General features: G+C 32.4%; 1 protein-coding gene across 7 annotated transcripts in view; it reads right to left on the bottom strand.

The window, feature by feature from the left end:
• The window catches only part of LOC106688119 (protein SERAC1), a 16,776-nt gene extending 4,448 nt beyond the window's left edge, over positions 1-12,328 (bottom strand). Inside the window, exons 1-12 of one of the 7 annotated variants that reach the window (XM_067049398.1) lie at positions 11,979-12,328; positions 11,573-11,831; positions 10,570-10,694; positions 7,563-7,706; positions 7,364-7,491; positions 7,097-7,207; positions 6,289-6,424; positions 5,537-5,680; positions 5,210-5,461; positions 4,931-5,126; positions 2,220-2,381; positions 1,271-1,404 (exon numbers count right to left, since the gene is read on the bottom strand). In XM_067049398.1, the coding sequence (XP_066905499.1) occupies positions 1,271-1,404; positions 2,220-2,381; positions 4,931-5,126; positions 5,210-5,461; positions 5,537-5,680; positions 6,289-6,424; positions 7,097-7,207; positions 7,364-7,491; positions 7,563-7,706; positions 10,570-10,694; positions 11,573-11,643 (1,603 nt within the window). In that variant the 5' untranslated portion in view covers positions 11,644-11,831; positions 11,979-12,328. Of the gene's footprint in view, positions 1-1,270; positions 1,405-2,219; positions 2,382-4,930; positions 5,127-5,209; positions 5,462-5,536; positions 5,681-6,288; positions 6,425-7,096; positions 7,208-7,363; positions 7,492-7,562; positions 7,707-10,569; positions 10,695-11,572; positions 11,934-11,978 lie in introns of those variants that run through there. The other 6 variants (XM_067049400.1, XM_014432431.2, XM_067049401.1 and 3 more) reach the window with 6 other exon arrangements.
• Between the last annotated feature and the right edge of the window lie 2,382 nt (positions 12,329-14,710).

Consider the following 14,710-nt stretch of genomic DNA (forward strand, 5'->3'; position numbering starts at 1 on the left):
AGATAATTATACTATTTTATTGAGCCAACGTGGGGCGAAATGTTGGCTCAATAAAATAGTATAATTATCTACTATTTGAGTTTTTTCTTGACCGCACCCGGACCATATTCCATTCATATAATTATAATATAATTCACTGTAACATAAAAACAAGGTGGTTAGTTTTTTCTTTAACAGCAGTTCAGGTAACAGATAAAACATAAACATATGGAAAGAATAACCCTACTTTAAATAAATTCTTAATTTAATTGTATTTCTTACTTTTGCCTAACCATCATAGCATGATTTGTTTAAAAAGTGCTATAATATAAGCTTTACCAGCGCCACCTAGTGGCTGGTAGAAAAATTTACCTTCCTAGCGGTGTCTGTATGCAGAAAAGCTTATTAGGGCTCAGGAATTATCATACGTGTTTTTCATTTAAATTTCTTTCTCATAGTTTCAATTAAGACCCCTCAGGAGCTGTTTCCAGGCAATGGGAGAAGAGAAGAGATGATAAAAAGAGAGACAGTCAACCATTCTATACAATTATATATCAATCTACCTGAGTAAAAGTTTCTTCATTTGGTAGCTATGACAACTCCACCTGACTCCTAAGCACTCAGTTCATTCTTAGCACCAATATTTCCATAAACCCAAATATCCAAATTTATTGACTGATCTAACCAAAAAAGGAAGATCGTTGATAGACTGTGTGTAATTAATGAAAGGATGATAAACAATAAGAAAATAAACTATTTATCACGAGCCAACATTGCAGGGCTTACAGAATGAAGGAAATTCAAAGAATCAAAACATAAAATTTAAAGCAAGGAAAACATTCTTTGGCTTTTCTTCATAATGTAAGCCCTGACGAAGCCTTATAACCTTCCTTTTACGAACCAAAAATGTTTCTCTTTATCTTTAGCTACCTAAAATATTTATACGATTAATTTTATTTCCAGTTCACTTAAACCAAAACTATGAGCCAGAAAATTCAAAATGGTGCAACACATGGTATTCAGTTGATGATGTTTTCCGTACATAGCATTTTCTATTAATGGTCTATGTAATTTGTTAAAGAAGCATAACAGCTTTAAAGGGACCCAGTCTGAATGACAGTAAAACCAAAGACAGATGTTCCAATCGTAACGCTAAGTCTGATGGATTATAGAGTAAATTCTGAAACTCATCCGTCTAAACGTTACAATTTGAATGTCTATATTTTCATTTTATTGCCATCCCACATAGGAGTCCCTCGATAATAGGTCTCAATTCCTTGATTTAACAAACCTTGAATAAGCATATGTTTCACCAGCAGGCCGCCCATTGAATGAGCTATCCATATAATTGGTCTCTCCCCGATTCCGCAAGCCATGAGTTGCTGTAGCAGTTTTCTGCATCTCTCCGCTAATATTCTAGTTGCACTATAAACAGATAGTGTAATATATAAAATTAATGTTTGTTATAATAATCTTAAATTAAAAAAAAGTTCCATTGGAGCATGTGGAGTACTGAATAAATAAAAGTCGAGACTATTAAATTCAAAACTGAAAGATTTGAGCAATTTATATACCTTAGATATTTGAACTAACAAGTTTTCTTTTCTCCAAATCTGGAGGATCTCTATTGATATCTTATAGATGACCTATTGTGATCAGTTTAATGTTGTCCCCAATATTGGTTTTTGGTAGAAACAGATGTTTAAATTATATTTCAAATAAAACAAAATTTGACAATTTTGATAAAGTTATCCTTGAGGTGCAAAGTTCGATAATTTAGGGTAAAGTTACCCATGCGGTGCAAAGTTTGACACTTAGGGGATAAAGCTATATGAGTAATGCAAAGTTGGACACTTTTATGGTACCATTATCAGCGCACAAATCACATGGGTAAAAATCGCACAGATGGATAGCTATGGGCCTGTGTATTTTTGAAGAATCTTATCTTTTTATTTATTTATTTTTTTATTAGCCCCTTCTTGGTAACTTCTGACAAATCATCTATAGGATTATTTATAGGTTATAATCATAATCTAATTATGGTAGGGGGATCAAGTTTTCATTTCGTGGAACAATCACAAAATAAAAATCAATCCCTCAGGTGGGATTCAAACCGGCGCCTCTGCAGTCCCGAATTAGTTGGAAGGTGACGCCACAACTCCCTCAGCCCAAAGAATCTCACCTTCACTTGTTATTAACACAAAATAATAATGAACATTAAAAAAAAAAAGCTATATTACCCTCTATCTCTCAAAGGGCACCAAGATCTCCAGTCAGTCAAACGAGTATCGTAGTTGATGCCGACAACACGCAAGTTCTTGCAATCAACAGGAAGCCAATCCTTTGGCCAACAGTTGGTACTTTCTGAATTCAGAGCATTTTCTAATTGACATTTATCATCCCTACAAACAAATATTAATAAATATCAATAAATAAGATGATTAAATATAAAGACTAAGAATTAAAAAAAGTGAGCACTACTTCCCAAAAACTTAAACCTGAGAAGATGGCCGTCAAGGCCATAGTAAAAAGCTCAACATGTTTGACAAGGACAGGGATGAATATTATTTCCTTCTAAATTGGAATAATAATAATAATAAGGGCTTAGGGAACCCAAAGGATCGACGCTAATACCACTAATCGTTCTCTGCATACATCTGTCCAGTTACACCCGTACAAAAACAAATCTACAAAATGAATCAGTTTTGACACAACCATCACACATGCTCTTCAGTCTACTCCTCGGACATTTACCCGTCGTATTAGAGTTAATCAACATTTTAGGGATCTGTTTGTCACTAAGCCCTACAACCTAACACCCCCACCTTATTCACTGCAACGATATAACCTGAATTATATTTACTGGGTGCAGACCCCCCTGATTCAGAGTTGTGTAGTCTTCTAAATTCTCTGGTTAACATATCCTGAATAGTTTACGCAATGCTAGATTCTCAAAAACCTTATGTTAGAGGCCATTTTTTGCACCTGTGAAAAACAATAGCGAGGAAAATAGTTTTGTAGATTCTAACTTTCAAACAATAGTGGACAGAAGATGCAAGGCAAGGCAATTTTGAAATTTAAAAATTACAAGCGTTTTCCACCTTTAACCTTGCTTTTATTTCCTCATTGATTTCATTTTTTCCAGTTACTGTAGGATCCAAAAACGTAAACCTTTCTACTGTTCAAAAATATTTCCTTCTACATTTGTATTACCTTGATAGCTCCCATTTCTACTGCTAACCATACATTTTGTTTTATCTGAATTTATTTTGAGACCTAGTTCCTTTCTATATTTTATTAACGCAATTGTATTTAGTTTTGGAATTTCCTCGTCTTCACTCAATAACACCTAATCATCAGCATTAGGTGTTATTGAGTGAAAACATTACCCATGCACTGGTATTTAACCACTTAAAAGTTAAACCCTTTTCGGTATGCATCACATTTCTAATAACGTATTCTAATATTACTAAATGAGATAAATGATAGAGAATATTAAATTAGATTAACAGGTAATGTTTAGCCCTCACTAAATGGATAATATTTAGACCTCACTAAATGAGTAATGTTTAGCCCCCACTAAATGGGTAATATTTAGACCTCACTAATTTGGTAATATTTAGCCCTCACTAAATGGGTAATATTTAGCCCTCACTAAATTAACCTCATAATGAAACAACTACTAAACATATAAACATAACCTTCATGAAATACATCTCAACCTCTCTTCAATTAAATATACCTCAACCTGTACTTGCTAACACTACCATTCATCACACAACTTTTAACCTAAACTAAAGATATGGAAAGCTCCAAGTGATTTCTTATCCCTTAAAATTTGAAAAATCGACAGTTTACAATAAAAAATAAGTATTTTTTCCAAAGGGTTAAGTTCCTATAAAACATTTTTAGCTATCCCAATGGGCATACCCGAATTTCACTTTTCTCAATAGTAAAAGTAATAGGGGCACAAAAGGATCTATTAAAACAAACTATTGTTTTAATTTTATAAAAACAAAACCAAAAAATAGCACTCATACGAGTCGATAACCATACAAACAGAAAAGATATTCATGAAAACTTCGAAATTAACTTGTTCAAAACATTTTAAAACTTTGACATCAATACCACCAATCAATCCAGATATAATAACAATAATACAATGTTGCCAATCAATTTAGATAAAATAATAATACAACCTAGATCTTATATGTAGATCTTATCTTATATATGTTGCACTAAAAAAAATTATGTTCATCTCCGAATAAGTATACTGATTGCCAACTGTAGTTCTTAGTTAGGGCTTAAGGGTGTAAAACCCAATGGTCATCAACGCAACATGAGAACTTGATTTTATATTCAGTAGGTGACGAATTACGTTTGTGTAATTGAGACGATTGGAGCATTATTTTTGGTAAATTGTGTATCCATAGAGGGTTTTGGACTCCTGTACAAATCTGTTTCTTCATATGAATTCTTTCTGCTGATGGAAGAGTTGAATTAGCCTTATTTCTAAAAAAGTTGGAAAATTTGGATTTGAAGATGTATTTCTTTGTAGGGTATAGTTTAGAAATAAAATTTATTGCCAGTTTTTTCCTACTGAATAAAAGAGGGGCTAGTCCACAACACTTGATAAGGATGGGACTAGTTCTAAACACGCCGGTCACGAGGCGAATCCCTGTATGATGAACCACATCCAGAGAGGATCCAGTGTCAGGCAGAACCATAAATGAAACATCTATAGTTCAGTTTCGAGCATACTAGAGTTCAATATAGTTTTAATAGTATGTGTCTGTCTGAGCCCCAAGAGGTGCCGCTAAGAAAGTAACTGTAGTAATAGTGGTGTAGGAAAGTAAATATATGTTAATATAGTTGTGTAGTGTATGTTAATACATACTTATAGCTATATGTAACATATGCAAGAAACATATTAAAAGTTAATATATCTTACCCTTCAAAAGAGCAACAAGTATTACAACTCGTAATCTCAGTTACCGGAATATCGGTCATGACAAAAACATATCCAGATTCCAGTTCCTCTTCCTTTTTAAGAATATCATTGGTCAACTCAATAGGAGCTTCATCAATGACAAGACCAGTTGCCCGATTACAAAGATTTTCAACTGACTCTCCAGGACTTGTAATACCTACATAAAAAGGTAAAAACTTGGGTCATTTATAATAAAGGAGTCTGCTCTTAGCAAGGTAGACCCTGTAGAATGACACTCACCAAAAATACTGACGGGACCTTTGCGATTCCCCCTTTGCCTCCAGGTGTAATGCACTCCACCAAGGAGACCGTGGATCAGGACAATGTCTGTTTTTATAGAGTCATTATTCTTGAAAGGAGGATGAAGTAGGAGAACTTCTCTTTCGTATTTGAGACTAGAATCATCGTCAAGATTAGCCAAACAAGAGGCTGCAGCAATGCTAAGCTTCTGATTCTTACTCTGCATCCATTCCGCTAATACCGTTATCCATCCTTGAAGCATAAATATATTCTAATATCAGCTTTTAAATGTAATGATAAGCAAGAAAAAGTTTCTAATGCACTCACCAGTTTGATAAAGATCTTCTAAGAATTCTGGGTATATAGATAGTTCCATCATAAGCCTGCTTAACAATATGCAAGCTTCACTGTCGTAAGATAATTCTCTCTGGCACGAAAACAAGAGCGGCAAAGCACCATTCTCCACCACCGCTAAAAAAAAGTAATTTTTTTTTTTTATACTCAATATAATGATATACATTTTTTGATACATCATATAATGTTTCACAAACATTCAATTTTAGCCTCTTCATACCTCAGAGACAGTAACAGATATAGTACAATAACAGAGAGGGGGGAAATTGACTATAGCATTTTGTAGGGAATTTCTTAAACTTCGATTTTGGAAAGTACACAATTTTCTGTATGATACACTGTTTTTGAGATAGGCTTCCAAAACCCAAAAACTGATCTTTGAACCTCCCTCTTCCTAAATTGTGTCAACTTAAATTGATGAATTTACTAAGCATTGTTCACAGGACCTTCTCCTACACTTTCCCAAAACTTTTAGGACTAAATGTTTCAATGACAGTAAAAAACCTAATTTTACTGGCCTAATTACGGATGTAATCTGGGCTCTGGCATATGAAAAGTTTACATATTTATGTGGCAATCATTTAAATATAAATGTTCCAAAGATGGATCCATATTTCAAAAACATTCTTTCATTTTCATTGGGTAAACCGAACCCCAAGAAAAACATCAGTCATAAAAATATATCACAATAAAATCAAATAGAAACCAAACTTTTTGGTATTAACCTCTTCCGTTGCCTGTGGCGATACAGTGATGTAGAAGTGCTTCAATACTCAGGAGTAAAACAGTTTCTTCAGCAACAACAGAAGGTCGAACGCCAACAAACCCATAAATATCAAAATCATTATAAAATGTCCATGCCTAAAAAAAAAAAAAATAAACTTACTTAATAGCCTCATAAAATACCATACATGTAGTGGAGTAGTAAAGAAAAACAATTGCTGAGTTTGTTGCAAAAAAGAAGTAGCTCCTATTTTTACCCGACTATGGTGAAGTCAAAAGGAGGGTAATGTGTTTAGGGGTATCCCATAACTTGCTCATTCCAGTTTTTAGTTAAGTATAAAAAGACAATATCAAGTTCAAAATTCTAAATTCAGAGAAAAAATCATTTTCAGTCAAAAATTTAACTTTGAGACGGTGCCGCATAAGTTTGATGCTGGAGCTGCCTCTTCTTGCCAACCAAAAACAATATTCCATCAACCTCTACGAGAAATATTTATTGTAAAAAAAAAAAAAAAAAAACGGCATTGAAACATTTTATTTATTTAAAACTTGTGAAAGGGTACTTTCACTTATATTTCTTTATAATTGCAATTAACCACAATAATTGTAATAACTAACGTAACAGCCAGTTCCATCTCTGGAATATTCTCTTCTTCACAGTACAAAATCCTTTTGTAAGAAAAGATATTTATATTCTACTTCTAACTAACAATGTAATAACCACTTTTTTAACTTTAGCTTCATATCAAGGAAAATGGAAAAATTGAACTAATAAAATACATAAAAATACTTTTAAAAATAAATGAAAACCTGAAATTTCGGAAATGTAGGGAATACATTACTTATGAAGTACTTCAAGCAAGGATGCCTTGCTAATTTACTTAGCTTTCGAAGGAGGTCCCTCATCTGTATAACAAGATCCTAAAAAAAAAAAAAAGACACTAATGGATAGCCTGGTTTAAGAAAACAAGGTAACAATCTCTCAAAACCTACCTTTCATTTTTAAAACATGAATTAAATAAGAACAAAAAATAAGATTGAATACATAAAATATAAATAAGTATTGCTGTAATTTACCTTTTTGGTTTCGTATTGAAGAGAAGCTATCCCTCTAAAAAAAAACCTCTGGTCAACATCTTTTATACGGGCCAATGAGACAGCAGTTCGTGCCGTGATGACCTGAGCCATGTGTTGGTATTGGTAATCTTTACCATTTAACAAATACAATTTTAGAAAAGAAAAAAAATCTATTCTAAATCCTAATCCAAATTGTTACCATTAAGACTTTTGATAGCAGCTAAGCTCTCTAGAGCTCTCATCCTGAATTTACTGTCAGGTGCATTCGCTATTTCTAAAAGACGCCACGGCAACAGTCTCTTCTTTCTCTTCCACCATGTTAGCAATTTAAATTCTTCCTGTTCTGCAACCAGGAGCGATTAAATTGGATAATGAAACAAATTATATTTTTTTATTTTAAAATCTTTTTTATATAGTATGGAAAAGAAAAATATTTCGAAAGGAAATACCAGTTTTAATTACAATATACAAGAAAGGAGACTACAAGAACTTCCAAAACCACTAATGTATCTCGTTTTAGATTCACTTAGCAGTGAATTATGAATATGAATATGAATTATGAATATGAGAAGTGTATTCTAAAATTCCAGAAAATCAGCCAAGGGGAGTCATCGAACGGGCTCTAGAAGAGGAATAATATTGATTCAGGCCACAAAGGAGTATACAACACCTAATATTTGAAATGAGACAGCACCCTGAAAATAGGGCTGTTTATAGCTGAGAGAGTTAAGCGACTGCAGCGGGGCCAGTGCGAATCCGGGCTGGGGGGTTGACTTTTATTTCAGTAGGGGTCCCATGAAAAAATTACTCCCCACCATGGTTAGAATAGGTTGGTTACCTCTAGATGCCTCCTGCCCCCTCCCCATATGTCAGAGACAAACAGGGAGGGGGAGGTTATACAAAAAATATAAAACATAAAACAAAAAAAAAAAACCTCTGAAAATATCCTGGAGCAAGCATTCAACGGGGAGATGAACATTACCAAAGCACTGGATCAGCACAAAGTCAAAACATGTCTGAAAGGGCCATACTTAGTTAACATAAAAAACAAAACTGAGGTGAGAACTAATAGCCAAGAAAGGGCTATAATTCTTAGCCAACTAGCATAATGGGACATAACAAGAATGGAGCCTAACCTAATTGGTTGGGTCACAGAGAATTAAGTTGAGCTTACACCACACCCTTAGCCTATGCGGATAATATAGTCATACTCACAAACAATGGTAAAAAATCTCCAATTCAATCTCAGAACCCTACAGAAAGATTTCATTGCAACTGTTAATTGAAATTAATACAAGCAAAACTAAAATAATGAGGAAGATCCTTAATTGTCTGAGTGTTATTACCAAAAGGGAGATGGCTTGAGTTCAGTCAAAATAACTCAAATAGTAAACTAACAATTCATTATGAACCAATGTTTTACCAGATATTACTATAATTAAGTAACAGATTGAGAGCATAACATACAATGAAATAAAAGTAAACTATGTTGTGGTAAAAGATGATGTAAAATATAATAAAATTTATATAAAAATTAATGAACAAAGTAAATAAAATAAGATGTACAGTGAAAAGTATAAATAAACAAGCAATAGAAAAAAAATTAGACATAGGAAAGGAATAATAATATTATACATGTTATATATGATATATTATATATTCCTCCACTCCCCTGCCCCATTGATACCTTTCAACTGCCTCAAAATATTCTTTGGCTTTCCTTAATTCTGTTCAGTTCTTGAACATTCTTCCTTTTATGTTAACTTATTCTCTTAGTTAATTTTAGTTGTTTTTATCTCTTTGGTTTTAGCTTTGATAAAGCCCTGTACAGTGGAGCAAAACGTTGGCTCATAATAAATAGTTATTTACTACTTGGGTTATTTTGACCACACCCAGACCCCTTCTTCCTATTAGTAAAATAATGAGAACAGGAGTATCAGAAGAACGAAGAGACCTAATATTACAACTGAAGGAAGAGGAACTAGATCATGGAACTTCAAGTTTCTGACACCCACTTTAAGAACTTGTCAAGAATTGGATAGAGGGAGAAACCAGAGAAAGATTTACACCAGTAGGCAAATGCTTCCATTCCCTCAAGACTGGTTTCCTGGCTAAGAAAGAAATAACAAGAAAGGTTAAAAAAGTAGTTTATAAGGCTATATTTATCCCTTACTAACTTATACTAGAAGTAAGTTCCACGACAAAGACAGAAGCCAAATCCAAGCAATAGAGTTGAGTCACCTGAGAAGGAGAGTGTGGAAAACAAGACAGGATAAGATCAGGAATACTACAAGAAGTAAACTGAGAGTAAAATCGGTAGAGCTTATAATAGAAAAAAAAGGCTAAAGTGGTCTGGCCATGCAACAAAGAATGCAGGAGGAAAGAATGACCAAAATAACAAATGAAATGAAGAGGGTCAAGAGGAAGCCCAAGAAGATGCACTCAAGGAGGCATTCTACAGAAGAGGAATAGATGGAATGGAAGCTTATGGGCCACACTCTACGATGAAGGATCCTCACATTGATCATTGGTAGAGAGGGCTTAATTAAGAAGGAAAAACAAATATTTATTATTGTAGGTTTTTCATTAACAACTGTACAAGTTTATTTGATAAAGACTTGCGATCGAGACCTTCACCTGTAGCCCTGATGACCTGAAATTCTGACCGGAACATTGGCACTAATTAATAGGTTTTTACTTATTTGTGTTCCTCACAGACCGCACTCTCAATCCTTTTATCCTCATTTATAAAAACATAATTAATCGATCCCTATCTTGTGAAAATACTTTTCCTATAAATCTAATCTATGAATTTGGCATAGATTAATTAAAAGTTAAAAAAATTTCCAAAGAATATGACCCGAATACAAAATGAAGCTAATATTTATAAATTAATCATTTAAATACCAAAACTTTTCTTGCTTATAATTACTTGATTATGACAAGGTTTTAGAAGTTCAAAGTGGTCTATATTTTTTAAAGCTAATACATTTTTGGTTTACAGGGAATATATTCTAGTTAATTAATTTTTATATTGTAAGTAAAATGGATAGTTCATAAAAAAAGAGAGGTTATTGTTCTTTGCTATAAATATAAACTGAAAAGTTTACAAAAATCAATTATATTTATGCAATAAAGTATTTTATTAGAATTAAATAATTCTCTTAAGAGGAATTATGAAAAGGAAAAATATATTCAAAAAGTACCTTCAAACGGAACATCCTCTATGAAGATATAATCTGAATTTCTTTTTCTCATTAAAACACTTGAATCAACTATAGTATTTAAATATGCAGCAGTTTGCCTGATTCCCAGAATAATTAAACCGATTCTATAACAGGAGAAAAAATAAGTTTAATATAGAGAGAGATAAGTTATATATAATATAACTCTCTATATAAGTTCAATATAGAGAGAGATAAATACTAAAGGTATAATTTCCTTCTTTATTTTTTAAATGGTCCCAAAAAAATTTAAAATATTCATTTCAAATTTACTGGGAAAGAAAATTTATTGGAAGGCGTTTGTAAAACTGTTCAAAGTTGTCAGCAGAAAGCAGTTTACAATCTTAAGTAACTGTCAGAAAATATGACGTGAAGCATAACTGAAAAATGTTTAGAACTCTTTGTACTTCACCTCAGCAAACTCTCATGGTTGATTTGTAAAATATCAAAGTTAAACTGTAGGAGGATAGTCCGGGTGGTGGTCAACAAAGGTTTCAAAATAGTTCTCTTCTACTATTTTGATACTTTTACTGACCACCATATGGATTATCATCCTACAATTTACTTCATATGATAAACTATCTTCTTTCAATCAAATTTAAACATTTTTACTTATAAGACAATTGTAAGTGTATAAGTAATCGCACATTGATGTACACTTGAACTGATACTTTAGGAACAAGCTTTCAAAAAATATTTAATCATTTCCAACATGAATCTCTGAATATAACATCAAAATATACCAAGGATGTAATTTGATAAATCAAGGAAATCTTCCATATTACTTGCTGAGGGCTTAAACTCTTTCATTCTGTTTTACTCTTAAAATATAATTCTAATCTAAACTTGGAGAAAAAATTATGAATACCTACAACCTTTTATCCAGTTTACTTATAAAAATGGGTACTACCAACAAGTGAACATTAAATTTGCTTGGGATAAAATTAATCTATAATAGTAGAAAACTAAATAGAAAATTACTAACCCACCAATTATTGAAGCTGACCAAAGCAGTACTTTGTTATTTTTGGATAGATTTCTTCTAAATAATTTCATATTCTTTCTCAAAGGAAGTTATAACCTACTACAAATCTTACCTATCGTATATTTTAGATGATATTTCATTTTAAAATTTGGATAGAGCCGTTAATGAAAAAATTAGATGCCACCAGTATCATGGTAACACCAATGAATACACGATTTAGAACAAGGAACCATTTCATATGATCCGTCGAGAATAAAATCTTAAATGAAAAAAAAAGAAAAACCTTAAATAAATTTAAGGGATAAAACACATCGAGTCTAATATATGTTATAGTACTAGATTCAATAATTTGTGAAATGTAGGAATTAGTTAAGTATGTGCCATCCTGGCGCGAAGAGCTAATTACCAACTGATGGTGAGAAAGAGGTTCTCTAATCTGCACAGTTCTCGTTTTATTTGGGTACGTAAGCTATCTTTTTAAATATTTTTCACTTCTTTATTCTCAATTAATCTTCCAAGAGCCCTGTCACGTTTAATGACTGTTCATTTCCATTCTATTGGGAGGTAATAATGCTATCAAAAAGAAACTATTTCTAGGGTATAATTCTTTTGGACATACTGGAAGATTCATCGAGGGTGTATATCAATAAATGGAATTTGGTCCGGCTGCGGTCAAATAAAACTCAAATAGTAAATTGGTGTACTATTTTATTTGAGCCTACGTACAAACACTTGACATAAGTACAAAAAAAATAGTGGAAAATAACAGGGGTATACAATGAAACGTAAAATTTAATGAGAAAAATTAAAGGTTATAAACAATAAATAAAAACGGTAATAATAACATTATATTTGTTATTGCTAATGTTTGTTATTATTACCGTTTTCATTTATTGTTTATAACCTTTAATTTTTCTTATTAAATTTTACGTTTCATTATATACCCCTGTTATTTTCCACTAAATTTTTTTGTACTTATTTCAAGTGTTAGTATCTTTTTTAGCTCTGACGAAGCCTTGCAACGTGGGGCGAAACGCTGGCTCAAATAAAATAGTACACCAATTTACTATTTGAGTTTTATTTGACCATATGATTTATATGGACCAAATTCTATTTATGATGTATAATTCTTTTGTTTATCGAATTTATGTCTAGTATATCTTATAGTGATAAACTTTTATTAATAATATGAAATGCTTAAATACTTTCCATAATGTTTACAATGGATACGAATATTTTTTATGATGGAAACCATATTTTGGATGAGGTGGTTAATAGCTGACGTATATTGATATGAGAAGATGGCCCTAGAGGTTGCGATCAGCAAAAATACTCAAATAAGTAAAATGTATTTATTTGTGTCGACTGCCTGAATTTCAGGGCTGAAAAACAAAAGAGCTCAACTACCTTAATTAAGATAAAACTAAAAATAAAACAACAAACTTGGAAATAAATTCAGTAAATTGTAGATGATAATAATAGGAGATAAAAAAAAAATATAATAATGTAGAGGTAATAATTATACTAAACAAAAGATTGAAAAAAAATGTTTTTGCCAATCAAAAATCATTTTGTTTATAATTTGTTTGGTACAATTCTATTGCTACAATCTACTTAATTTCTTTTTGCATATATCTCAAAGTTTGTTTGTTATTATTTTACTTTTTCTCTGAATTAAGGTTGTTACCTCGTTTTGTTTTTTCAACCTTGAAGAAGTTCTGAAATTCAACTCGAAACTTGGGCACAAATAAATAAGTTTTAGTTCTTTTGATATCTTTACTGACTGCACCCCCCACCTTCTCGGAATCATATTTTATATTAAATAATTGTTATACTACCCACCATTATCGTCTATCTACACACGAGTTGAAAACTCTCATCTCTCTGTGTAATCCTCTTAAATCTCTAGTCGTGATAGTTACAGCTGTCACAGTCGTTTGAACTGACTTTTACCTTCGTACTGTCAGAATTTGATTGATAGTTGGTAATACTATAAAATATCTGTGTTTGCGCGACAAACTTGAACGACAAATGTCTCTTACAAGGAACTTCGAGTGGGTGTATGCGATAACTATCAGATTTATTGTCGTGATCGGATGATTTAACCTTTGAAGAGAATACAAAACTTGTGGTATTCTTACTACAGCCTGATACATAACAGAAATATTTACTTTTCGTACTCAACAATAATGATTGAATATTCGATTGTGTTATCTATAATTATATAGACATAAATTGTTAATAAACATGCTTCTTGAGTAACTGTGAATTATTTTCGGGAAGTTTTCGTACTTCTAAAACTTCCTGTAAACATTTTGTTCTGTCAAAAGGTTTTGGTGGAAACCATTTAACATACATAACGTATGGTGCTCAGCCGTGGTCTGGTGTCTGCCTAAAGTGGTCTCCATCCCTCTCAAAGTGGTTTCCATCCCTCTCAAAGTGGTCTCCATCCCTCTCAAAGTGGTCTCCATCCCTCTCAAAGTGGTCTCCATCCCTCTCAAAGCCGATATCGTGTTCTCCGCAGCTTGAAGATAAATTAGCAAAAGTGAATATATTTTGAAGGGAATTTAATGTTCTGCGACTTCCTTGCCTAATGGTGTCCTATAAAACGAAAATAAAATTACTTTGAAGGTAATTTGGACGGAAAACTTGAGTCACTACAAAGTATTTCCCAAATTTTCAATTTTATTCGGCCTGTATCTCAGAGGCGGTGACAGATAGAAGTAAATTTGACAATACTTTATTGTGGCCCATTCAAGAAGCATTAAATTTAGAAAGGCTAGTATCTTTTGTTGGACCCATTGTTTTTAAGATAAGCACCAAAAACATAAAAAGGGAACCAAAAACTTCCTTCTTCCTGGGTATCTGCATTCGGTGGGTTATCGGTTACCAATAAGTTAATACTCCCATACTTACAAACGTATAATACGACTTACATGACTAAACTCATGTTAAACTATAATATTTTATCAAAAATCGTTTTCTTACGTTCCCGTCATAATAAAAACACAATAGAGTTCATATGCTGACTGAACGATACTGTTCTCTTCAGCATCTAATTTGTCTCATTGTCAGTATTGTTTGGTGAGCCATAATATATACTAATGGAGTTAGTTCAAAAAGAAAAATTATAATAAT

This window comes from Halyomorpha halys, unplaced genomic scaffold (genome assembly GCF_000696795.3).
Source record: "Halyomorpha halys isolate HHAL.00 unplaced genomic scaffold, Hhal_1.1 Scaffold1054.1, whole genome shotgun sequence".
NCBI lineage: Eukaryota > Metazoa > Arthropoda > Insecta > Hemiptera > Pentatomidae > Halyomorpha > Halyomorpha halys.